The sequence below is a fragment of the Diplodia corticola genome (genome assembly GCF_001883845.1).
Source record: "Diplodia corticola strain CBS 112549 chromosome Unknown scaffold5, whole genome shotgun sequence".
NCBI classification, from domain to species: domain Eukaryota; kingdom Fungi; phylum Ascomycota; class Dothideomycetes; order Botryosphaeriales; family Botryosphaeriaceae; genus Diplodia; species Diplodia corticola.
This window is the reverse complement of record NW_017971484.1, coordinates 149386-174039: the sequence shown is the minus strand read 5'-3', so window position 1 is coordinate 174039 and position 24654 is coordinate 149386. Positions and strand designations below refer to the sequence as shown.

The 24654-nt window shown below is 54.9% G+C and overlaps 10 protein-coding genes across 10 annotated transcripts; 4 read left to right on the top strand and 6 right to left on the bottom strand.

Moving 5' to 3' along the window:
- Positions 1 to 1338: 1338 nt before the first annotated feature.
- BKCO1_500062 (trichothecene efflux pump) lies at positions 1339 to 3383 on the bottom strand (the record flags this gene model as incomplete). Its single annotated transcript, XM_020276885.1, has 4 exons — positions 1339 to 1847; positions 1904 to 2130; positions 2209 to 2689; positions 2741 to 3383. The coding sequence occupies 4 exons, from the start codon at positions 3381 to 3383 to the stop codon at positions 1339 to 1341; spliced, it is 1860 nt and encodes a 619-aa protein (XP_020134153.1).
- Positions 3384 to 3996: 613 nt separating this feature from the next.
- On the bottom strand, positions 3997 to 5970 carry BKCO1_500061 (sodium:neurotransmitter symporter family protein; the record flags this gene model as incomplete). The annotated part of the gene is made up of 2 exons (XM_020276884.1): positions 3997 to 4326; positions 4381 to 5970. The coding sequence occupies 2 exons, from the start codon at positions 5968 to 5970 to the stop codon at positions 3997 to 3999; spliced, it is 1920 nt and encodes a 639-aa protein (XP_020134154.1).
- A 697-nt stretch (positions 5971 to 6667) lies between these two features.
- BKCO1_500060 (deoxyribonuclease-related protein) lies at positions 6668 to 7654 on the bottom strand (the record flags this gene model as incomplete). The annotated part of the gene is made up of 4 exons (XM_020276883.1): positions 6668 to 6801; positions 6860 to 7196; positions 7274 to 7455; positions 7522 to 7654. 4 exons carry the CDS (start codon positions 7652 to 7654, stop codon positions 6668 to 6670), a joined length of 786 nt encoding a protein of 261 aa, XP_020134155.1.
- Positions 7655 to 9212: 1558 nt separating this feature from the next.
- On the bottom strand, positions 9213 to 11153 carry BKCO1_500059 (l-amino acid oxidase; the record flags this gene model as incomplete). The annotated part of the gene is made up of 1 exon (XM_020276881.1): positions 9213 to 11153. One exon carries the CDS (start codon positions 11151 to 11153, stop codon positions 9213 to 9215), a length of 1941 nt encoding a protein of 646 aa, XP_020134053.1.
- Positions 11154 to 11796: 643 nt separating this feature from the next.
- On the top strand, positions 11797 to 13227 carry BKCO1_500058 (amine oxidase (flavin-containing); the record flags this gene model as incomplete). The annotated part of the gene is made up of 5 exons (XM_020276880.1): positions 11797 to 11984; positions 12046 to 12158; positions 12250 to 12306; positions 12358 to 12756; positions 12908 to 13227. 5 exons carry the CDS (start codon positions 11797 to 11799, stop codon positions 13225 to 13227), a joined length of 1077 nt encoding a protein of 358 aa, XP_020134052.1.
- A 356-nt stretch (positions 13228 to 13583) lies between these two features.
- Positions 13584 to 14369, top strand: BKCO1_500057 (uncharacterized protein; the record flags this gene model as incomplete). Its single annotated transcript, XM_020276879.1, has 3 exons — positions 13584 to 13661; positions 13741 to 14035; positions 14194 to 14369. 3 exons carry the CDS (start codon positions 13584 to 13586, stop codon positions 14367 to 14369), a joined length of 549 nt encoding a protein of 182 aa, XP_020134049.1.
- A 156-nt stretch (positions 14370 to 14525) lies between these two features.
- BKCO1_500056 (pectate lyase) lies at positions 14526 to 15554 on the bottom strand (the record flags this gene model as incomplete). Its single annotated transcript, XM_020276878.1, has 2 exons — positions 14526 to 15227; positions 15285 to 15554. 2 exons carry the CDS (start codon positions 15552 to 15554, stop codon positions 14526 to 14528), a joined length of 972 nt encoding a protein of 323 aa, XP_020134048.1.
- A 1909-nt stretch (positions 15555 to 17463) lies between these two features.
- BKCO1_500055 (ribotoxin) lies at positions 17464 to 17986 on the bottom strand (the record flags this gene model as incomplete). Its single annotated transcript, XM_020276877.1, has 2 exons — positions 17464 to 17835; positions 17897 to 17986. 2 exons carry the CDS (start codon positions 17984 to 17986, stop codon positions 17464 to 17466), a joined length of 462 nt encoding a protein of 153 aa, XP_020134051.1.
- A 1621-nt stretch (positions 17987 to 19607) lies between these two features.
- On the top strand, positions 19608 to 21146 carry BKCO1_500054 (fungal fucose-specific lectin protein; the record flags this gene model as incomplete). The annotated part of the gene is made up of 3 exons (XM_020276876.1): positions 19608 to 20228; positions 20278 to 20734; positions 20803 to 21146. The coding sequence occupies 3 exons, from the start codon at positions 19608 to 19610 to the stop codon at positions 21144 to 21146; spliced, it is 1422 nt and encodes a 473-aa protein (XP_020134050.1).
- Positions 21147 to 21894: 748 nt separating this feature from the next.
- On the top strand, positions 21895 to 24230 carry BKCO1_500053 (aaa family protein; the record flags this gene model as incomplete). Its single annotated transcript, XM_020276875.1, has 6 exons — positions 21895 to 22026; positions 22103 to 22987; positions 23043 to 23298; positions 23352 to 23573; positions 23623 to 23820; positions 23884 to 24230. 6 exons carry the CDS (start codon positions 21895 to 21897, stop codon positions 24228 to 24230), a joined length of 2040 nt encoding a protein of 679 aa, XP_020134045.1.
- Positions 24231 to 24654: the final 424 nt, after the last annotated feature.

The window sequence follows — 24654 nt, the reverse complement described above, 5'->3', positions numbered from 1 at the left end:
GATTATTAACCCTCGCCTGATGCATGTAAATTAACGATACTCGTAGCCACCTTACTACTTCGTAGGATGACTCGTTTAAGCAACCGATGGTACTTCGTATATAAGCGTTTTGAGGCTAGGGGGGTAGTTATATTATAAAATAGCTAGGAGGCCCAACACTACAATATTCGTAGACGGACGGCAAACCACTACCGGTAAACACGATATTTTATACGGGTGGCTACGCTTATCTTATAGAGCGCCTTGCCTACTGCGGCGCTTATAAATCTACTGCCAATTGCCGGCAGAACCGGCAAAACAGGGGTAGTGGCAGTGCCGGCAGCGATACCCCCTCTGCCGGTAATCTCAACATCCCTACTTGCAATAGACTACTGGTTTTCTGAAATTCCTCTATACGAGCACATATAAGGACTCGGCCTACTGGGCCACGAAATGATGGTTGTTATCCTCCAGCAATGGAGCTCCAATCAACTACACGAGCGTAGCTCAACTGCTTTGTACCAGTATCCATGAATGCTATTTGGTTCGCAGGGCTGTCGACGCTGAGCTTGTGTCGTCACAAGTGTCGCCGGAGTAGTACCTGGGCGGGAAACTCAGGCTAACCCGTCGCCCTCATAACACCTAGGGTCCCATGAGCTTCGCAAAACATGCTACTAGTAGTGCCGCTAAGAGGAGTCGCCCATAGCTTTCCGGGGTACGTACTCTTTCGGGGCCTCACGTCACAAGGCGTTGGGATTACATGAAACTGAAACTAATAAAGTACTTCATATAGGAGCTTGCTAGTCTTTTGTCGAAATGCCACTCGCTGTGCTGGTTTGATCGCCTGTCTTCCATGACATCGGAGGTTTCTGGATGGAGGTAAGAAATCGAGAGGTCTGGACGGAGCTGAATGGTGAAAGGGGGTGACGCGGGATAATGGCGAATAAGAACAGGAAGGAGTCTGTAGTGAAAGGGTGAATGGGTATGGTGGGAAGCACACCGTTTGCGTTGTTGATTGGGTAGTGCAGGTGAAAGAAGATGGAAGGTGAGCTGTTGCAAATGAAAAGCGGTGGATGAATAGACATGTGAGAATGCCCTTCTTGAGAGCACCATGAGCGAAGTCGGCTTACCAGTGATAGTCTAGACACGAGCAACAAGATTCGATACGGTTCTCAAAGCACATCTGACTCAACATCTAAGAACGCGCCCCTATTTACAATCCCCACCCATCGGACAAACCGACTCGACCGCACGTCCAGTTCCAATCTCGCCTCCGTCGCCGCGCCCTGTCACGTACCGTCGCCACTCAGCCAGCAGCACAAACAGCGCCGCCAGACCCCACCAACCCCAAACCCAAACCTACTCCCCCCGCTCCGCAACACCCACCCCACCCCCCACCCCACCCCCCACCTTCTCCAAAACATCCACCCCCCCCTCCCCCCTCCCATAAATCTGCCTCGAAATATGCCCCGTCAAATACCCATCCATATCCCGCGTCCACGCCGCCGCCCCCACCGCACACAGCCCCAGCGCCAACGCGCAGTAATAGACGTACGCATACGCCCCCGCCCACGCGTCGCTCGCGCCCGCCTCGACGGTCCGCAGCAGCGCCGTGTTGCTGCCGTCCAGCCCCGGCACCTGCGCCAGCGCGGTCCCGTTGCCCGCGACGACGGCGGCGAGCATGGCGGGGACGGAGGAAGGGTCGAGGCCGGCGGAGAGGGCGCGCGGGACGAGCGTGGCGGAGAGCTCGGTGGGGAGCTTGGCGGTGAGGATGGCGGAGAAGATGGAGGTGAAGATGCAGCCGAGGATGGTGCGGTTGGCGGATGTGACGGCTGTGGTGAGGGGGGAAGCGTCGGTCAGTCTGCGTTCTGGGAGAGGGGTAGGGGAGGAGGAAAGGAGGAGAGAGGTGAGGCTGCGTACGCACCGAATGCGGCGCCGAGGTCGCGGTCGTCGACGAGGTACTGCACGAGCAGCATGGTGACGACCTCGCCCCAGCCGATGGGCAGGCAGGAGAGGAAGGAGACGGCGATGGCGGCGGGGCGGTTGCCGGCGTGGGCGGTGGTGATGACGCCGAGGAAGATGGACATCCAGGCGGTGGCGACGACGAGCTGCAAGCGGATGTGCTTGATGATGTGGTAGAGCGGGCCGACGCTTTCGAGTTTCGACGTCGAGCGGGTCAGCAGGTGGTGGTCACGTATTCTCGTCATTGTCCGGCCGTCGTCGACTTACATGATGATGCCGGCCCAGATGCCGAAGTTGACGGTGCAGCTCATCCAGGCCGTCTGCTCCCAGTCGCCGGTGCTGCCGAAGATGTGGATGACCTGGGACGGCCAGAGGATGAAGAAGGCGATGTTGATGCAGCCGAAGACGGCCGACATGACGTTGATGCAGGCGAATCCGCGCACGTCCCGGAAGAAGCGCATCGGGACGATGGGCGATGCGGGGACGAGGCACTCGTAGATGACAAAGGAGACGCAGCAGATGATTCCCGATATCAGAAGCCCCAGGATGCGGGGCGAATCCCACGTCAAGGCTGTCGTTGTGCCGCCCCAGGAGACACCCAGCAGGAACAGCGTCAGGCCTGCGGTCAGCAATAGGACTCCGAAGTAGTCAATGTTCTTGAGAGCCTCCTTTCGCTTGAAGTCGTGGCCGTGGAGCTGCACAAAGGTCGGCGGATGATACCAGAGATACCAGCAAAGGGTGGCTGGGACTATGCAGAGAGTCAGCGTGGAAATGGCAGGGGACGGTAGAGCCTACTCACCCATCATGATGATGTAGATGATGAAAATCCAGCGCCAGCTGGAGTAGACGACCAGGCGCTGTCCGATATACGGACCAAAGCCGGTGGCGATGACATTGGGAACAACGACGGTGATGGTGGCCAAGAACTTGCCCCTGTTGGTGGCCAACTCGCCAGTCAGGAGAGGATACGACGCCGGAACGCCAGACGCGAGACCGAGCAGGACCATGGCGCCGATCAGCGTGTTCATGGTCTTGGCGGTGCAGGCCACGATGCCGCCCACGATGCCCAGCACGTTGGCCGCCAGCGCCCAGTTCCGCCGGCCGAAGCGGTCGGAAAGCGAGCCGAACAGCAAGATGGAAATGGGCTGGGCTGCGGTCCATACGATGGCGAAGAGAGAAGAGTTTTCGCTGGGGCCGATGTCTTCGTTGATGCTGATGATGACGGACGCACCCGCTTGGTATGCAAAATACGTGGCCACGAGGGCCAGCGCAATCCCCACGAAGGTGCCGACAATGCGGATGCTGGAGAAGTAGCCTGGTGGAATCGTGTCCCGGTCGGAGCTGAGGGCCTGGGAGCGGAGCTTGTCAGCCTCCTCTTGGGAGAGCTCTGCTACATTGATGGTCCTCTTTTCCGGCACCGGTTGGTTTTTCTCTTCCTCCATGGCTGCGACGAATGAGCATAAAAGCTGGTGCAAAATCAGAGACTGAACGGGCTGACGCAAGTTTCACCGACATTTCGGTTTCCTTCTCATTAAATAGCTGTTTGCATTCATGCTGAACAGTGAACCCTACCGGGATTCTGCTTTGGCCCCCATCCCCACGATCCATCACTTGGCGACGGCGTAGGCAACAAAAGGCCGAAACAGGCAGGGATTTCTGCTGCGCGACGACTAGCTATCGATTTCCCGCGTCTATTCCCTGTCGCTTGTGAGCCGCGCCAGGTCAGAAAGTGGGACGAAAGTCGCCACGCATTTTTGACGGGGTACGCGCGACGCTGCATATGCAAGGTCAGCACTAGGCCACCTTCTTATAGGGATTGTCAGAGATATCCGCACAATAGCCGCCATGTTCTCGACTACATGCCGGCAAAGGTCCCCAATAAGGATAGCTTTTCCAATCTCGCCAAGCATTTCCAGCAGACACGCCTCACAAGTTCAATCCAAAAGTGGTAATAGGGCAAGCCACTTACTTCCCAACCTAGAATTAGACTTTTTTTGGGCGGAATTCTTCCATTTTGGTCTTGTGTTACGCCCCGGAGATCTGCCTCAAATGTCACTACACGTTGACGGCGTCTTTTCCCTCAGTCAGGTTGACAACTGTCACCTCTGCCCCTTCGCTGCGTCTGTGAGGCGGTACAAAACACTCGTAGTACCTCGGCATGATGAAGCCGAAAACGATCATCAGCAGGCAGAGATGCGAAAGGATGAAGCCGGCAATCATCATGGGATCGTAGCGGAGGGAGTGGAACTCAGGATAGGCGAAGCTGAAGATTATTGCGAGAATCGGCCCGCTGACGTATCGGAGGAGAAGCGGTAGGAAGGTAGGGATGTTCCAGTTCTTCCCGCCACCGACCACCACGTTCAGGTCTCGTCGCAATTGATTTCCCTTGTGGAGCAAAAGTTAGCCCAGTTGGGATATGCAGTGTATACCGAGACTCACGGAATAAAATGCCAGATACCAGAGTCGACCGAGGAAAACGTTGGAGTTCCAGAAGCTCGGTGCGTCGGAGTCGGGTGTCTTCGCGATGAGAACAGACGTAAGAGTGCAGAGAACGTAGAAGCCAAATCCGGCTCCGGCTCCTGCCCCAGGGTTCGCCGTGCCGTGTGCGACAGATATCCCGACGACCTGTCCTCCAAAGTATCCAAGGTTGTAGGCGGTGAACGCGGGCAAGCCGGTTTGGCTGACCACGTCCTCCCAGCGATATACCGTGGTGGCGCTTACGACCTCAGACCAGACGACAAAAATCAGAGCGACGTTGTTGATCCATCTATCAATTCCATCCAAAAGGTAGTAGCCAAATTCTGTGCAGTATGGTAGGCACATGAGAAATGACACCAAGGTCAGCGCGGTGACAATGACTGGACGCGAAACCTTGAGTCCTGAATCAACCGCCAAGGTTACGGCAGTGTCCAGCATTACGAAGGCTGAGCTGAATCCAAGGACCACAAGGGTGAAGAACAGAAGAATAGCCCACCAGTTGGCGCCGGGCATCTGGAGCACAGCTTCCGGAAGCGTCAGAAACCCCACGACAAAAGCACCCAGTCTCACCCCGTCCTCCGGCCACCTTCGGAGGTATCCAACGACTCCGAATACGGCAAAAGCTGCAAAGTTCTCAAACAAAACGTTGCTGCCGCAGATGAGAAGTGCATCCATGACGGCGTTGGAATGTTTCGCGTTGTACGAGGCGTAGGACGTAAAGTAGCCGAATCCAATGCCGGTGGAAAAAAAGACTTGGCCAGTGGCCGTCTGCCAAAGGGTCGGTGACGCGAGCTGGTCGCTTCTCCAGGTCGCCCAGAGAAGCTTGACGCCTGCCCCGGCATTTTCAAGTGAGAGTGCACGTCCAACGAAGATGATGGTCGTGACAATAGGAAGCCCCATGGTGAAATACACAACCCGGCCAGTGAGACCCACGCCGCGAAAGATGGAAATCCATATCAGGAACCAGATGAAGACGCTCCACCCGACAGTCTCTCCGAGAACGGCGGTGCCGGGATAGCGAGTGTACTCTGTGACATGGTCGTTGCCTTGACTCAAGCTGCCCTCAACCGAGTCGACGTTGCCGATGACGTTGTTCCAATAAAACTGTTCAATTCGCCCTTCCCACGGGAGAGGACTTGTGAAGGAATGGCGGAAGTAGGACATGATCCAAGCTAGATTGACTGTAAAGTACTGGACGACGACGAAGCTGACGAACACCGGACCGAGGCCGACGCCTCTCAATCGTTTGTTGATGTTGTTGAACGCCATGAGCGACCCACCTCGGTACGCCTGGCCTATCGAGATCTCCAGAATAAGCGACGGAATCGCAATCAACGTAACAGCCATAAGGTACGGTATGAACCACTGGAGACCGTGATTGTTGTAGACAACGGAAGGATATCGCAGCAGGTTGCCCTGGCCCGCGCAGCCACCCATGGCGGCGAGGAGGAATGCGGCTCGCGAAGGCCACTGATCACGTCCATCGTCTGACTTCTGTGGAGGCGGAGCGAACAAAGTGCCGGCTTTTTTGAGATACTGTATGACCACCATGGCTGCAGCAGCTTATAGGTGGGGAAACAAAAGAGCGGCAAGGGAAATCGAACCCGGGCAAGCGGCAGGCAAAATGCAGGTCGGGTTGGCGTCTTATACCATGCTTCCTACGCCCCATCAGCCAAGACTCTTTCCCGATGGCGGCTCTGGTGGCTGGTGTGAGTGGGCGGAGAGGCTCAGTCACTGCCGACTTCCGCCTTGACGACTCTTGGCCCGTCTTGGCTAACATCACCTGTCGCCCACGACCTCCATGTGTAACTAAACCCAACGTCAGGACACATGTAAAGGTCTATAAAGACATATAAGTCTCGGTAGTCAAGTACGTGGTAAATACCGTCCTGTTCCATGAAGCCACTGTCGATGCCCGTGGACGGCGGAGTAGACGAATGAGGTTCTTACTCCACTCCCCGTGTTGTCTCGATCAAAGCTAGGTCATGAGGGGCGATAGCGACGAGCCGAGGCGATGGACAGGAGAATGGAGCTGGAGAATGGCGTTATGGAGTCCGCTTACCCAATACATCCCCAGCGATTGAGAGAATGGGTAGTGGTTCTGAACATCAAGTCGGATGCTTTAAAATCGTATCATTTCTTTTTGCTAGGCTCTAGCTGTGTGCACCATGGCCTGGCCCGCACACTCAGCGAGCCCGTGAGTTGATCATATCCTGCATGTGCTTCCTCAAACAGCTCGTACCTCATTTCACGGAGAGAAAAGCAGCGGGACGTCCGTCGGGCTGGCAGCAACCATGGCCGTGATCATCGCCGTCACAACCGGCACCCCAATCTCCGTCTCTCCGGGCGTCCACCCCAGCTCGACCGGCAAGCGCTCGTTCCCTGCAACCAGTCAGCACGCAACTCGCCAACAAGACCAAACCGCGAATCAGCAACTCACTGAAAAAGTACTCGAAGTAATCCCTCTGCGCGCCCGGCTCCTCGACGCTGCCCCACACCAGCATCATCATCACGCTCTCGCCCACCATGATGGGCAGCATCGACGACGTGATGGTGAACTCTGGGTTCATCTTGCTCATGTCGTACGCGTGGCGGGCGCGCGCGTCGGCGGTCTCGTTGACGCCGAGCACCGTGGCGTTGGCGTCGAAGTAGGAGAGGAAGTTGGCGAAGGTGGCGGCGTCGAACTTGTTGGACGTGTCGAAGTGCATGTCCCGCCGGGAGAGGCTGCCGTCGTGCTCGAGCACGTTGTGCTTATGGAGCATGTCGAGGTCAAACCACTGCGGTGAGGTACGTACTGTCGTGTTAGCTAGGGGGCTTGGTTGCGGGGGTGGAGCGAGCGGTGGGGGGCACTTGCTGTCGCATTGGGGGTCGGGTTCGTTTTGAGGCCGCCGGTGAAGAAGGTGGTTGCCAGGGCGGGGGAGATGTTCATGGCATCGCCGAGAGCGGTGATGGCCTTGTCGACGGTGATGTTCTTGCCGTTGTGGGGGAGGAATTCATGGTTGGCCAGTGTGTTGAGGACGGGGCAGGGAGCGCGGACTGTCGAGACTCGGAGGATTAGTATGGATGTGGGATTTAGGGGGCTTCCAAAAGAAGACGCCGTACCGTCGCCCTCGCCTGGGGCAGTCCAGGTGTAATGCTTCGGCGTTAGGGCGCTGTCTTCCTGACGAGCGAGGTGCGAGAAGCCGAGAGCAGCAGCCGGCAGAAGGCCGGTGACAAGTCCAGTGGAGAAGTGCATTTTTTACAAGGACGACAAACGAATGGCAAGAAGTCACGAACAAGGACAAGTTGAGAGGTTCTACCTACTCCAGAGCCAGGAGAAGGTTCGCCGCTTTATTAATGAGAGAATTGAACGACCACACGACTCGCCGCTCAGATTACATTGCAAGTACCTTTTCTGCGGAGCCGCTTCCGTGACTCCATGTGAATAGAGTCAATCCGGCCGACACGTACGGTGTGCAGTCGAGTGTACGGCCGCAAAGGGCGCCAAGCCCCTACATATTGCCCGTTCCAATCATACCTCGGAGGTTGCCAAGACTATGCACGTTCGCTTGAACTCGGGGTCAGGCGCGATTTGGTGTGGTGTGGCTCGTATTACTATCATGACGCTGTTGATTGGGCGAGGCCTCGAAACACTGGAGGATGCACGCACCAGCATCAGGTTACCGTGCTCGGGTATCCGTCGTCCTCCGGAGTTCCGGCTGTTTCAACTGGCCTGAATTAGTGGTACCCTGGCGCAGAAAATGAATACAGAAGTAGGATTTCATCATCGTTTATTGTACATACAAGTCTTTATTGATCCTTACATCTATGCGTAGTTTGCTTATCACTCTCTGCTAATAAGCCTTTTACCGGCTCTGAAAGAGATGGAGAGAGAGAAACAAAAGACGGTGTAGACAAATTCCAAGTACTCGGAACCTTGACTCTCGCTTGATGAGGTCCACAAATCTGCTGCCGAGGTATCTACTTTCTTGACAGAGCCGCATGTCACAGTGGCAGTAAGTAAGCTCGGCCAAGCACGCAGATCCAGACTCTTGCAGAGTCGATCTTGATTGGCACGCTCTGAATGCTCGAACTAACCATCCACTCTCGATCACACTTCGAGCCCAACGCGAGTCAGGATACATTGGTCCGCGAGTGTTCGTGACGCTTCTTCGAAGTATGACTACCACACAGGCGACAAGAACCGTCTTACACTTTCCGCTGCCCTCCTCAAATCCAGAGACAGTGATCGTGAAGAATTTGCCTGTGTCCGCGGCTGTCATGCGAAAGATGTTCTCTGAGATCCCATTGACACTTTTTCGACCGTCAAGTCAGCATAGAACGATAAACCATCACCTCGATAGCTCTAAACAGCAGTGTTCATACGTGCTCAAAGCTTCTATTTCTTCGAAGTGGAAGCTTGGTGACTCATTAAGCAAGTTCTAGGGGTTTCCTGTTTCTTGTACGTATGTACTAACGTTCAGCGCGAACAGGTGTGTTCTCCATTTTGTAGATACAAAAATCTGGAATGCAGCCACACAATATAGTCACTTCTTAGAAGAGAGAAGAAAACTGTCTTTGCCACTACTGTATACATTCCAACTTGTTCATACCTTAAGCACAGTTTTGTGGATGCTTGAAATATACGCCTCAGCCGGAGCACAAACAGTAAGTTTCTGGGCGGACTTGATGAAAATTGCGAAAGATTAAGCATGAGGCAAACGAATGTCAAGAAAACTCTCCTAACCAATCTTTGGCAGTGCAGGCTTAGCCTGAGCTGGTATGATTACGGATTCGCAATTGACCAGATCGGCCTAGATCTTGACCTGAAACTTCTTGGGCAGCGACCCCAGTAAGATCTGCAGGTGTGCGCTTCCCTTCTCGCCCATGTCCAACTCAGCAACGTTGCCCCATTTTTCCCTGAGCACAGCGATATGTTCGTACTTCCCGAAGCGATGCAGGTATAGTTGGGTAGCAGCGAGGGCACTATCAAGCGCGCCGACGATCCAGGCGTGGTGAGCACTAGATGCCTCGCCGACCATGTGGAACTTGCCGTCGGCAGCCGGTCTCGTGAGGTATGGATACAGATGTCTGAACTGACCTGGCCCGAAGAGGGCAAAGGCACCAGCTGCCGTCGAGTCGTGCGACCAGGAATAAGCGTGGTGGACGCCTTTGTAGGCCTCCTTGATCAGCTTGTACATGTGCTCGTACTTGTTTTCGTCCTCTCCGCATCTGGTAAACTTTGAATGGAGCAGAGCCAAGTTCCCCAAGAGCATCTCCACCAGTTCGTCCTCGTTGGGTGGGCCGACAACGGAGCCGATCCGCGTCGCATCTTGCGCCCAAGTGTACGAAGCCAGCAGGACGGCAGGGCCTCGGTCATGGAGGTTGTATGAGGGGTAGACGCAAGTACGCAGTGGCAGATCTGTCGAGGCGACGCCGCCTTTTTTGATGCCGCACTCTGTGATCCACCACGGATGATCGAATTGGAGTGCCACCTTGGCCGAGTCGTCGTAGTGGAGACTCCGGATGGCATCTTTTTGTGACGGATGCAGTTTGAGTCCACGTAAATCCATGCGGCCCAAGCAGCCTAGAGGGGTCGTGTTGAACACGGTGTGATACCCCCTTCGCGGCTTTTCCTCTTCGGCGCACTTGACCCACATGTTGTCTTCCTGATGACAGTCCTTGTCCCACGAAATGGTGTCAACCCGTTTGTTGGTCTCGGCCTTGGTCGTGAGAGAATGATGCATAGAATCGGTGAGGAGGGAAGTGCCTCCTTCGATGCAGTACCACTTCACCTTGTTTTCCTCTTCGATTTCCTGCTCGTCGCAATTGCTTTCCTTGCGCTTCTTGTCATCCACAGGATAGTCGAAGTCGAGTGAGTCCATGACGCTCTCAGAGAAGGCCTGGTCGTACAAGTTCGTGGACGTATCCTGCGTTTCCATCCACTGGATGGCGAAGAAGTTGTATTGCGGTAGCTTGCCACCGGGTCCGCCTCTCTTGAGAAACTCTCTGGTACTGTAATCGTCCACCTTCATGAGTTCGTCGAACCCTTCTCGGAAGCATTTCTTCATCGCCTGCTTGTACGGAGAGAATGCCTCATTCAAATGGTGGTTTACGCAGTCAACGACATGGTCGGGGACCTGCCCGCCTTTCTTCTCGCTGACATGGTGAGGGTCGAACTCGCCCTTGACGAAGAAGCGATTGTTGAAGAGCTTGGGGCAGTTCTCTCCTTCCAGGTAGTATGGGATTTTGGGCAGCTTGAGATAATCAAACAGTTCGAAGGCTAGCTGCATGATGGGGATGTCGGGAAAGCGCATGGCGCCGACGTCGTAGTAGTCGTGCGGACCCGGGCCGAAACGATGGGTGTAGACGCGGCCGCCGATTCTCTCGTTGGCTTCCAAAATGTCGTACGGAATCCCAAGGGTGTCCAGCATCATGGCGATGAAGAGGCCTGCGACTCCGGCGCCGACGATGCATACCTTGCCCGGTGGATGAGCGCCGATTTTGTCCAGGTTTCCCGAACCGTCGTGGCCTTGGGACGGCCTGCTGCTGTAGGCTTCATGCTGCTGGTCGAGTGGGAGATTGTCATGGGCGTATGGCCTGTTGGCGTCTGGCGGCTGGAGAACTTCGGGAGGAATTGGATTGTCCGACCTCGCCTTGAGCACGTTCAACTCGTCGGCGATCTTCTGGCGCACCAAGAGTCTGGCCCACTCCGCTTTGGCATCGTGAATAGTAGAGGGGGCAGTAGAATTCATCCTGAAGTGAACGGAGGTCAAAGGTTTGACCACGAGAGCAGCTTGTGTGTTGGGACAACTCTGCAGTGCTGCCGAGGGATCACTTGGCTTAGCTCGAGGCGAAGAACAATAGGCTGGAGAAGAGATATGAGAGCGATAATTTTGGCACCGTTGCGTACGTGCCTACAGCTGCTTGCGATCCAACTGTTGTCGTGTAGGAATGAGGCATGCGACCGGCCGGGTGCGCCCCACGAAAACCTCTTCTTGAATCACGTGTTATCCTTGTATGTAGCACAAAGCTTAGTCGAATTTCGGGTATATGAGGACACCCCGGGGGCAGACCCTCTTGATCCTCATGCCATCAATCGAACCTCATTCCATCATCAAAAGATCGACACCACACAACGACACACCGTTACTGGAACAACGCTACAAGAACGGTAATACCGGCGTACCTGGCTCCTTCTCGCCTGCATGCATGCCCGCTGAATTCGTGCAGTCTGCGTACGCGCCTGCTTGGTTACCCAAGCCATCGCATACCTATCTACCAGCCAACATACCAACGAGCGCGTCATCTTCACGATTATTGCTCCGGAAAAGCCACTCTCCGAGGGACTGCTAAGAAACTACATATAGGCACACTTCGATCGACTTTCTCGGCAATATGACTCAAGAACCATTTGGCATGGCGAATGAGGTGTTCGATGTTGTTGTCGTAGGTGGTGGTCCGGTCGGATTGTCAGCCGCCTACGAGGTAGCCAAGACAGGCAAGAAAGTCCTGATTCTCGAGCAAAACAATTTCTTCAATCAGGCAGGAAGCTCCAATGACTTCGCCCGCATGTTTCGAACCATGTAAGTTATTCAGGGCCACCGCGTAATGAGCGACGCGCCTACTTAAACATTTCTTGAACAGGTACACGGAAAACTACATGGCTAATCTGGCCAAGAAGGCCATGGATCTTTGGGACGACCTTGAAAAGGATGCCGGCACCTCACTGCGCTGGATGAGTGGCCTCTTAAACTTTGGTGACATAAGCTACGGCGAGCACACACCGGAAGGCACGTCGCTATCATCATACGTTCAGAGGTTGTTTGCTTACCTACTTTCATTCTGAAGGGACCTTGCTGGGACCACTTCCGAACCTGAAACGGCTCAAGATGTCTTATCAATGGCGTACGTTTTATTTTCAAGACATAGTGCTGCTACGCTGACTTGGTGGATCAGTGACTACACGGGAAATCGAGAGGCGGTACCCGTTAAAAAGCTTGCCGTCGGATTGGATTGGTATCTACGCGCCCGACAATGGTGTCATCAACGTCCAGCTCCTTGTCAGGACCCTTCTTGGTCTGGCCAAAGACTACGGAGCTACGGCTAAGCAGCACACGCACGTCGTAAGAATCCGTCGCCCCGGAGCTCATGAGAGCGTCGGTTGGCAGGTGGAAACCTTACGACACAACACGGATAGAGTCACGTACAAGGCGAAGAAGGTCATCATCGGCGCCGGAGCCTACGTCAACCATGTACTGGAGCTGAGCTTCAACATGTCGCTTGACCTCGACATCTGGGAGATGGTGGCTAGTTATTGGAGCTCCAATGCGGGACCCAGTGGAACAGTATTTCCCAGTAGGTGTTCTCGGTTGCTTGCAGATGCATGACCACGAAGACCGCTCCACGCCACTAACATCAAGGCATGTACAGGCATGTGGTTCCAGTTTGCTCCAGACAAAGCCGGCCGATCCCAGGCAGGCGATGTACTGACCGGCGCGCACAACAGACAACATGTTTGTTCTCGATTTCGTACCGAAGAAATATCTCGATGGTGGGCCTGAGAAAAGTATTATGGTCTACACAGCTGGCTGGGGCATGAAATTCGTACCTCTGCTGGGCAAGGCGCTGGCCGAGATGGCTCTTTATGGACATTCTGAGTATGCGTTGGAGGAGTTTGAGATGACTCGCAGGAATCCAGAGACTGGCGCGGGTATCATCAAGCATGATATTGACAGCCCGAACCATGGCATTCACCAAAGCTCATTCGCACGTGAGAAGCAGGCTTCGGGTTCTTCTATAAAGGGACTCCACAACACGGACGGTTAAGCTTACCGTGGAAGGTGATAAGTCTTCTTTCATATTGTGCCGGGGTTGTTTCGGAAATGGAAATTGAGGCTGTGCGAAGGATCAACGGGGGCGAAAACGACTGGCTGAAGCCGCGCGATTGCAGACATTCTTTTAGTGGATATTCGCTTATCAGGATTATTTCATGCTATCTTAAGGGTCAGCTAGCTATGGTATCCACAAACCAATTGTTGCCTAGCGGTGGCTGACTCGGCAACCGCCGCCCGCCCAGATATATAAGCTTCGAACGTGCTGTGTTCCGTCACCACTCCTCCACAACTCCATAACCAGGCAGCTCAAAGTCAAATAAGAGACAACGAAAGAAAACCTCATCAACCATGTCGCTCTCCCTCTACGACACCAGCGTCGGCGTCTTCATCCGCCAGCTCAAAAACCTCTCCGCCGTCCTCCAAAAAGTATGACCGCCATCGCGAACACCTACCCATGCATCGTCACGCAACTCTAAAAACCAACCAACCAACCCCAACATCACAGGCCGAAACCTGGTGCGACGACAACGGCAAGCCGCACGCGGAGCTGCTCGAGGCCCGGCTGTCGCCCGACATGTACCCGCTCACGTCGCAGATCCGGCTCGCGGCGCGGTGGGCCCGCAACGGCGCGCTGCTGAACGAGGGCTACGCCTTCAAGGCCACGGACGGCAAGCCCGAGCTCAGGCACACGTTTGCCGAGCTGCAGCAGCTCGTGCACGATGCGATGGAGTTCCTGCAGGCGGTCAGGCCGGAGGACATTGCGGGGGCGGAGAACAGGCCCGTGTCGGTGTGGTCGTCTGGTATGTCAGCTGGTTGATTGATTGCCCATTGCCCGGCATATGTCTCTCTCTCTCTCTCTCTCTCTCTCTCTCTCTCTCTCCCTTTTTTTTTTCTTTTTGATTGCGACGCAACGCCTGCGCTGACTGACTGACCTCTTTGCTGATGTTGAAAACTGCAGGCGAGGAGGGACAGGGCCATAACGTCAAGCTGGACGCGGGCCACAAGCTGCTCAGCCAGGTCATCTTCCCGAACTTTTGGTTCCACGACTCCATGGCCTATGCGATTTGCAGGATGAAGGGCGTTCCGGTGGGGAAGCTGGACTTCCTCATGGGCGGCGCCGGCCCCGTCGGGTAGGTAATCGGTCACACTTGGACGTAGGAGACGGAGGCAAGATTACGACGTAAGAAAGTGTTGCGAGGGTCAAAGGTGTTTGTTTTATTTACTCCCCACGATCGACGCAGAATGCTGTACTATTTACATGAACTAAACACTAGTAACAAAGACCACCGCCTACAATCCAGAAAGCGTGTTGCCGGCCTTGCCCACGACAGCCGCCTTGACGGCGCTCGCCTCGACGGCGGTGTAGGTGTAAGGCATCTCGGTGAGGGTGCCCTCGGGGGCGGCGTTGGTGGCGGTGCCCCAGTCGTTGCCGCGCGCCACCGCGTAGCCGTCCTCGGACGAGTCGACCGAGACGAGGGCCTGCACGACGTTGTCGAAGACGTTGTTCTCGACGAGCACCTGGGCGCCCATGCGCGTGTTGATGCCCGACACGGACACGTTCTCGAAGTAGTTGTTGACGACGTGCACGGTGCCGAAGCGCACGAGCGGGCAGCGCGAGCCGACGTTGCTCCAGTAGTTGTTGGCGTAGGTGACGTGCAGCTTGCCCGTGTCCTCGTCGGCGTTGGAGTCCGAGTGCCCGACCAGCGAGTTCTTGTGGTGGTCGTGGAAGTAGACGTTGGACACGGTGATGTAGTCGGCCCCGTGCGACATGTCCAGCAGCCCGTCGTAGAAGTCCTTGTCCGCCGCCAGGTCGCTGGACAGGTCGCAGTGGTCGACCCACACGTTGGTCGACCCGTCGATGGCGATGGCGTCGCCGCCCGTGTCCGCCGCGACCTTGGAGATGGCCAGGTTGCGGATGATGACGTTCTTGGCGTCGCGCACCAGGAGGCCGATGCCCTCGAGCCCGGAGTCGGAGTCGACGCCGAGGATGGACTGGGGGGGTTGAGTCAGAAATGGCCGCAGGTGCATTGGGAGGAGCGACGTAGTTACCTTGTTCGAGCCGACGTAGATCTTCTCCTCGCCCGTGATCTTGCCCTTGATGTAGATGACCTTGGCCGTGTCATCGCCCTTCTCGAGCGCAGCCGTCATCTCGGGCAGCGACGAGATGGTCGTCGTGGCTCCGCCCGCGCCGCCAGTGACGCCGCCGTTCTGCGAGGCGTAGCCGACGGGCGTGGCGGCATCAGCACGCCTCTCCGCCATGGGGACAGCGCACGCCAGGTGCGCGAGGGCTGCCAGAGCCAGCGTGGAAACGAACTTCATGGTGATGGTGGTGAGTACTGGTGGAAAAAAAAGAAGGTGGAGGGAAGGTTGAGGCGGGTGCTGGAGAAGTGAAGATCAACCCTACCATGCCCGTCTATATACCTATGCCCGTCATCGCATCACACCAGATCTCCGACGGTTCGTGGAAGCGGAGTCCCTGGAAACATGGCGGCGGAGATTCCAAACATCTCAAGCCGCCTTGGCGGTCCGCTTGAAACATGCTTGGCATCACTGACAGGCGGAGTCACGGCCCGCTGCGCTGTCACAGCTGGCTCGATCGGGAAGAGAGAGGTCCAGAAACAGCTTCGCGCCTCCCGTTTTGTCTGCGGAGGGCCATGAAACGGGGGCTGCCAAGCAAAGACGCATAAACGCCCTGTGGGGTGCACCTCCCGCCAAGCCCCGCGTGTATATTACGCTCCCGCCCCTGATGTCAACCTGCACCTTTCGTCCTCATTGGTGGACACACTCTGGGAACCCGCTCCGTGCAATTTGCCCGCCAAGTGGGGCGGGGTGGTACGTTGAGATTTCGAGGGTGGTACGTTAAGATTTCGAGGGTGGTACGTTATCGCTTCCCTTCTACACCCACGAAACCCCTCACTACTAGCCACCATATATACATCTGCTCGTGTTCCCCGCTGTTCGCTAATGCTGTCGCCTGAGCAGTGACTCGTGCGTTCATTTAAGACAGTACCAAGCTCCGGCTCGCCTACCACCTCTCCGCCACCCGAGCACGCCATGAAACTTTAACACGAGGACTCCGAACCTGATGATGACATCTTTCTACGAGCACTGGAATGTCCATACTGCAACATGAGACAATAACTTTTCTCACGTCTTCGAATAACTTTCGAGACAAAATGAACTCGAGCGGCTTCTGGAGCCGGACGGATATGGCAAGTTAAGGAGACCGACTGGAGGATGAACACTTCATGAATCTCGTGGGTAGGAGATGTTCCGAAAACCACTGATTATAGCAGCGACACACTTGTTTCACTCTCGATATGGAAGTTCCCCAGTAAACCTCGTAACTTGATGAGACTCGGATGACCGGATTGCATGCTCACCGGTTGGCGACGTATACACCGCCTACTTGAATCAGGCGAGTGATCTCGCCTTATGTCAGGTCCGCACGAGACGCGAGGATGCGGAGCAAAAGCTCCGGGCATTGAGGTTGCGGCCATGGAAGGAAGCATTTGCTCAATGAGCGCCAGCACGCAGACAGGTGCCAGCATCCAGCCAGGCGAGAAATGATGATCACTTCACGCTCTCTAAAATTGGAACGCATAGCCTCGTGGTGGGGCAGCCGAAACGTTTGGGCTGGGGGGATCTGCGGGGGCCGTGCCTCTGGCCGGTGCGCCATCAGCCACAGGCAACATTTGAACCATCACGGTACATCTCTGATGCGCTCGTAGACTGTTGAGGATGCTCTTAGTGTGCCGTGTTGAAGCCTTGCGCGATGAATATAGGCGTTGCTGATTTATCCTGTCTCGCCTTGGTGGTAACGTCTGTCTCCTACTTCCTCCTTGCTTGAGTAGTTGAAGCAGACGCTCGGTCGTAATCACACAAGTCTCTTGTTCTCGTACGTGAGTTATCAAATGATACATCCGGAAGTACATCTCTTCTTAACCATTCATGTGAAATGGTATCAAGAAATATTGTTCGTCACATCACGCTTGTTGTGCACACCTTTATAGAAGAAGACTGGTAAAAATGTTAGTATCGCGGAGAAACCAAACCACTTCGCATGAGACCATCTAAGGTGCCGAACCCATGATATTGCAACTATATGAAAAGAGCGATCAAATGCAACCATCTATCCCAACTGTACTCCGATGTGACCAGCGTAAAAACCTCAGACTCCGATCCGTGCAGCACATTTTCCAGTCTCGATCCCGAAACCTCCCCCTTTCTACTCGCACAGCTCGAAATCGCCCTTGTTGCCAGTGGTGTGGGCCATGACGCCGCAGTAGTCCTTGGACGGCATGGTGTAGATGACACGAGCGGGGCCCACCCAGCTGGCGTCGGAGGGGTTCTTCTTCTCGTCGTACTGGAACAGGTGGCCGTCGGCGAAGACGGGGAACTCGAGCAGCTTGGCGTTCTTGTCGTTGCAGTGGCTGTTGGCCCACTTGAGGCCCTTTGCGTTGTGGAACTGGTGCGGGTAGCCGCTCTTGGTCTGCGGCAGCTTGTCCGGCGGGTTGCCGACCGGCGCCGCGTGCATGGCCCGCTCGGCCTTGTCCGAGTTGATCTTGAAGTTGCCCTCGGTGTTCTTGCAGAGGAGGTCCTGCGGTGTTGCTGTCAGCTTTCGGGCCTGGCTGTTGAGATGTCTCGGGTGTGATTCTTACCTTGCCGCGGGCCTCGAGGGTTTGGTTGAAGGGGGCCGCAACAGCGTTGACGGCGAAGAGGGCGAAGCAGAGGCTCTTGAGGGCGTACATGTTTGAGGTTGGGGGAAGGTTTGATTCGACTGAAGAGGCGGTTTGAGATTTGGGGAAGATGAGTTTCGATTGAAGAGGCGGTTTGAGATTTGTGAATGGTATGATTCGATTGAAGAGGCGGTTGCTGTTGTGTTGTTGAGTGGTGTTTGTTTGATGATGATGGGTTCTGGAGCAGAATCACATCTATTAAGTACCGCACCTAGCATTCTATCTTTGGAACACCCAGATCAGCTTACTGCTGCTTGAGATGGCTATCGTGAGCACTGTGGTGTGGGACAACATAGAATCTTCAGAGGAATAACGGGGCAGCTCCACTTCAGCCGCAGTTGCTGTTGCACGGTTTTGGGGGCTTGTGGAAGATCATCTCTTTCGCTTTCCCATCAAGATCAATACCCGGGGGAGACGGGTTCCTCACGTTGTTCGTTCGAGTCGCATTTGCCTGTAGGTGATCCGGTCTGCGGGCCGTGCCACGGCCCCCATGGGCTTGACCCACATGGCAGGTGTTGTTAATTTTATGTCGCGGCAACGATCTTCGACTCAGCAACAACACCAACAAGATAGCCGTGGGCAGATTGTTTCGCGCCCATTGCTACTCTAGCTGCCCCTGCTGCTCGCCTGCCACTCCAGCTGCTGGTAACAAAGTCTTGCCGCAGGTCGGCCATGGTTGCCCACTATGGGCACATCCGACACAAATTAAAGTATATTACACGTCATCCTTTATTTTTTTTATCGTTTTACACGTTATCTTATTTATTTTGCACTTTATGTTTTTGATTTCCCTCCGTGTATATAATTTGACTCACGTGTAAAATACACAGAATAACGTATAAAGTTATAGGAAGACATGAAGTGGCGTATAATTTATATGTTAATTCGTGGCGGATTTTGCCCGTAGTCGCCGTTGTCGGGCACACCGCTTTGACGTTGCCCCGTACGGCGGTGTCGATTGCGTCGTGCATGTCTCGCGGGGTAAAGGGGCGATGAAACGCGACGTCACAGCCGGCTTACTTGTGGAACCGGATCGGATTCGTCGTAGAGGCTGCCGAGAAGGTGTCCTGGCACAATAAAAACTCGTCGAAATGAGCTGCGTAGAGCAACGAAAGAGGAAAGTGACAACCTTTTACCCCGCACAGAGTAGGGACACAACCACCGATAGTCCATACGACTGTGACTTATGAATCGATGTGTCTATGCCTTTCAGTGTTGCTCTGATATGTCTGTGACTTCTGATTAGCGCGTGGAAGGATGCACGGCTAGGCAACCTTTACCATAGTCGTACGAGAAGCGGCTGAGATTGCCTTCATCTTTCCACCAGCCTTTTGCCTTCTCCTCCTTGCAGCATTTGCCACCGCATGATTCAAACCTCCAGGATTAGTTTCCAGTTGTTTCGCAGTCAGGAATTATTCGAAGTGGTGTTGCCTATGGCATTGTAGGTAACCATATGCGAGGCTGAGGAAACTTCCTTTCGCTCCTTGTTCATCCGTGGTTCCGACTTAGGCCCCTGGGCTCGCAGCATTGGACACTCACAGTGTATTTACTTTGGCGACCGAGCCCTTAAAACCGAAACTTCCCTTGCGTTTGGCAGTTCTTGGATGTGTGAGCCTTGCACACTACAACGACCATGGAGCAAAGAGAGCGACCTGTCCACGATTACAGCACACTGGAGGTTGATCAAGGAGCACCCTTACCGGAGTTGGACGACAGCCATAATCTACCGCAGGTCATACCAAATGGCGATCTGCCAGAGGTGAGGCCGAGTGGCAATTCTCCAGAAGTCTTGGACAAGCATGAAGCTCCAGGGGCCAGTGGAGCATCAACGAACAAATCAAAAATATGCTGTCTGCGTAGGAAGACATTCTGGCTTGTGTTATCTGTGGTATTGCTAGTCGCCGTTGCAGTGGCCGTAGGAGTCGGCGTTGGCGCAAGTCGAAAGCACGGGAAAACCGAGGAGAGAAACAAACCAAACAACGGCGCGACCGGCAGAGGAAACAGCACAGACAGCACACCAAAGGCTGGGCGCATCGCCTCATTTTCACGCCTCGCTGCTGTAAACTACACGGACCGGCAGAATCGAGATCACTCCCAAGTGTACTACCAAGACAACAACCTCGATATATGGCTGGCCGACCTCGACACAACAGCCCAGACGTGGAACTTGACCAAAACAAACACCACTGGGATGGATCCGAAGAACGGAACGGCTATTTCGGCCAACAACTGGCCGTGGCCCTCCGGAGCACAAGTAAGTACAGCCTGAACTTTTGCCAATCGAGCTGACAACAAACCGCCAGCGCTACGATTTTCACACGCGCTTCATATCCGCCTCCAACAAGATCCGCGCGGTCTACGTCAAAGAATCACTGCTCACTAACCCATGGAAGCACTTCGTCGTCGCGGACAACATCTGGCAAGCGACGCCCGACTCGTCCCTCGTGGTACACGGTGGCGACTGCGGCTCCTCGTTCTGCGACGGCACCGAATTCGTGGTGTTCCGGTCGGCCAACAAGGGCGACCCCATCGCCGCGGCGTATCCGCACGTCAAACTTGGCTTCGAATCCATCTTGCCCGACGACGACGACATGGTCGTCGCGGACAACGGCACTGCACTGGCGAAGGCGCCGATTCCGGCCCTGGCGTGGCGAAACGACACTTTTCCGCGCGTGGCCGTGTACATCAGCGCGAACAACGGCAGCCTGAAGGAGGTGTACTACGCGACCGGCAGGTCGTGGAACGTCACCGATATGAGCGGTAGGTAAGAGGACCTCTGCAAGCGACCGAGTTTGGCTAACTGTAGCTACGCAATCGATCGGAAGCAGTGCCGAACATGACCCTGGATGCCGGAAGCCAGATGACGGCCATGTCGTACATCGATGACGACGGCCTGCTGTACGTCCAGGTGCTGGTGACGCGTGCCGGAGGTGGCGTGATGGTGGCGTATCTGGACGGCGCGCCCGAGAGCAACGGCTGGGCGTCGAACGAATCCGTCGCGGGCATGGAGAGCGTGCTGCCGTTTTCGCCCATCGCTGCCTCGCAGATGGGGCGCGTGTACGCGCTTGAGCAAGGGGATGACGGGCCGGAGCTCGCCGAGTGGATACGGACGTCCAAGATTGGGATTCCGACCTTTAAGCGTGTGGGAGTTGTGAATACCACGATAGTGTGAGGACCGGTGCCAGGTTTCTGGTGGATTCGGAAACCGATCGCCGGAGTCCACGTCCTAGAGGAAGTTGGGCTTCGATATGGGGCTGTTATGATTCAACTTCCTCATATCCTGTCCATCGCGCTAGGGGGACACCATGAATGAACATATCAAAGCTTTCGTTGGTACCTACTTCACTGAGCACGTATGTGGGCGGCTGGGCGCAGGAAGAAAGCAGAGTTTCAGTTCGGCAAGAAGTAGAGACTTAATCGCGACGAAAGCTATTTTTGCAGGATGCAGCCTAACGAGGTAGAATTCGAAGCTCCCAATATCAAGTGGAGGAGAGGTGGGCTGTTACAAGACTAATGGTTAAACTCTGTTGATTGGTGATGAGATGACATTGGAGAGTTCCCAGGTGCTGCGCCACTTTGTCGTATCAGTGGCTGTGGTCCAGCCTGCCAGGCAGCAATGGAGCGCATGCAGTTTATCACGCTAGTGAGCTGTCACCCCCCACAGCATAGTATAGGCAGCAGCCCGGAGTTTTCACGCTTTGATCCAGCAGGAGTTACTGGTCAAGCCGACAAGGCTGATTTCTTAGGAATTGCGAAATGGTCCGTGCGGGCGTCCAACCATGGAGCACTGCAGCCTTTTCTGACCCGAGCGCATCTCGTTGCCTACCCGTCGCTGTGGGCACTGCCTTTCAGCCTCGTGGGTGAAAGTCTACTTAAATCGCGAGGCTTGCAACTCTCCCTTCCTCCTTTATCTTTCGACAATGGATGGAATGAGCTGCCGCCGTCGCCGGCGCTACCCGCCTCGTCCACATGAACGCAGTCGCAACATGTCTTTTGACTCTGACGAGGACTCCTCCAGCGAGGCGCTGAACAACGAGCTCGAAAACAACACGGTAAGCCATAGAAGGCGCTGGATTCCAATCCGTCACGAAACACTGAAGGCTGTGAAGTTTGACTTGGGTTATGCAGGCCAACAAAGACCAAGACAAAGTCGATCCCCTGTTTGGATCCAATCCCGAGGTCAAAGCGCTGTACTCGACGAGCAACCCACAATGCAACTGTGCACCCCGCTGGTCAGAGCACGCTGAGGCTGCCGAGGAGGACCGGATGCTCAAGAAGATCGGTGCCCACTCGGCCATCATTCAGCGTTTCAAGCGCTCCAAGGAAGGCCAGTGGCAGACGTCAGCCATTGAGGTGCAGAGCCCCCGCTTGAACCATGTCCTGGAGGACGTCCTGAGAGACTACCCGGATGTCGTCATCCGCCCGAACGAGGCGACAAAGTTCAGCGCCCCATTCAAGCCCTTCTTTCACCGATGGCACCAACTTCTACAGCGTCATGAACGCCAGGAGGATGAGCAGACCAAAATGGAAGTTTCCCTTCTCATAAATGCTCTCAAACCGACCTTGGATCCGCTTTTCAGCATCGCCAATGACATGCGCAGAACCAACGACGTCGACTTCGATCATCTATGGACTCTGTACCCACCCGGTGATCTGGTCGTCTTCAGGTGCGGCAATGCCGTCACCATCTTCCGCCTGCACGACCTAAGCCTGCTCACACCTCCAAACGACCCAAGGTTCTGGGTACTCGAGGTGCAGCAGATCGAGTGGAATGGAAGATACTTTGGTGTCGTCCAAGGTCGCATGAAAATCGTCGAGGCAAAAACGCTACAGTTCGACAAGCTCTCCATCCAACCGCTATCGACACAGAGGGATCAGGATGTGATCAAAAGGAGATTTCTTTCCAAGGGCAATCAGTACGTGAGCCTGTGCAGCCAAAAGTGCCTCACAAAGACGTACAAAGGCACCAAGTACGTTCTGAACTCGAAGTTGGAGACGGTTCGCGAGAAGCCCGTGAGTTCAGACAACTTCGACCTTCAATGCCCGTGTCACTAAACACGACGAATAGCTTTCCGGGAGAATCGTGATTGACCCTTTCGCCTTCTTTACCTGCCAATCCAACATTGCGCCGAAGCATGCTCCTCTGAATGACAAAAAGTCGGACGCCTTTTGCTCAGGCGACAAGGCCGTGTTTGAGAAGTCTAACCTTGAACAAGAAGGACCGAATGAAGAGTTGGAGATGAACAAAGTGAGAGGTGTCGAGAATCGGCTTTTGTGCGTCGCAGATCGAATCAAAGGCTTCGATCTTCGCAACAACGAATGGTGTAAGGGACACTTGATCTTACTATATGCCTTGAGCGATCCTGACAATGGGCAGGTGAATTCGACGTGGATGACGTCTCAGACCCAACTTGGAACGAAAGTGCGTTGGAGCAGCTCGTTCTCCCCCAGGCCCAGAAGAAGCTGCTGCTTGCCTTTACGCAGCGCAACGAACTGGACCTTCCCGATTTCGACGACGTGATCTTGGACAAGGGGAAAGGGATCATCATTCTCCTGGCCGGCCCTCCCGGTGTCGGTAAAACACTGACAGCAGAGTCCAGTATTACCCCACAAACACTGCCTGATATGTAAATTGCTGACTGGTATAGTTTCGGAGCGCACTCGCGTGCCGCTGTACTCGCTCCGGGCAAGTGACTTGGGTACAGACTCTGAGCAGGTGGAGGCCACGTTGAAGGACTCTCTTGAATGCTGCAAGCTGTGGAATGCGGTGCTACTGATCGACGAGGCCGACGTCTTCATGGAGAAACGCAGCTCCGACAGGCTTGAGCAGAACGAGCTCGTCTCCAGTAAGGCCCCCTGGTCATGCCACCAACCGCTTGATACGGCGTACAGCTGACCAAAAAATCCAGTCTTCCTCCGTAACCTCGAGTACTATCAAGGAGTGATGTTCCTGACGACCAACCGCGTCAGCTCCATCGACGACGCCTTCCGCTCGCGCATCGACCTCATCCTCACGTACCCGGACCTTGATCTTGCCGCTCGGGCGCAGATTTGGTCGACTTTCGTATCCAGACTTCCCCCAGCAAGTTGCAACCTCGATGGCATTGACTTTGACGAGCTCGCTCGCTCGGAGCTCAACGGGCGTGATATCAAGAATGTGGTCAAGATTGCTCGCTTCCTTGCGGCGTCTGAGAAGGAGCCACTTTCAATGGAGCACTTGAGGACAATTCTGGATATCAAGAATGCCTCTTCTTGAAGGGCCCGACTCATTTGGCCTACAGTTGCGGGTTTTGTGCATTTCGGACTCAGCTGCTCATGTAGAGGGTTGCAAGCTTTCGGGTAGATTAGTCCTTAAACGGGGTGTTCCTCTATTTAGTTAATGGAGTATCGATTTCGCCGTTCGACAGGCTCGTATACCACAGCGGGGTAAACATCCCAGAATTATTACGACATCTAAATACCGGCACACCATATCCACCAAGCCATCAACTCCACGTCGAACCAGAATTCCACCAAACTCATGGCTTCTTCACATTTCATGACGAGTTGCACACGCGAGACGCCTTGGTGAGTTTTCATGAATGCCTGGCTCTACCGAGTCTCAGTCCCCCTAATGCATTTGGTCCCAATCCGCGGTGTATTCCTCTAAAGCCTAATACCATTGTGTAAGCATTTGGAGT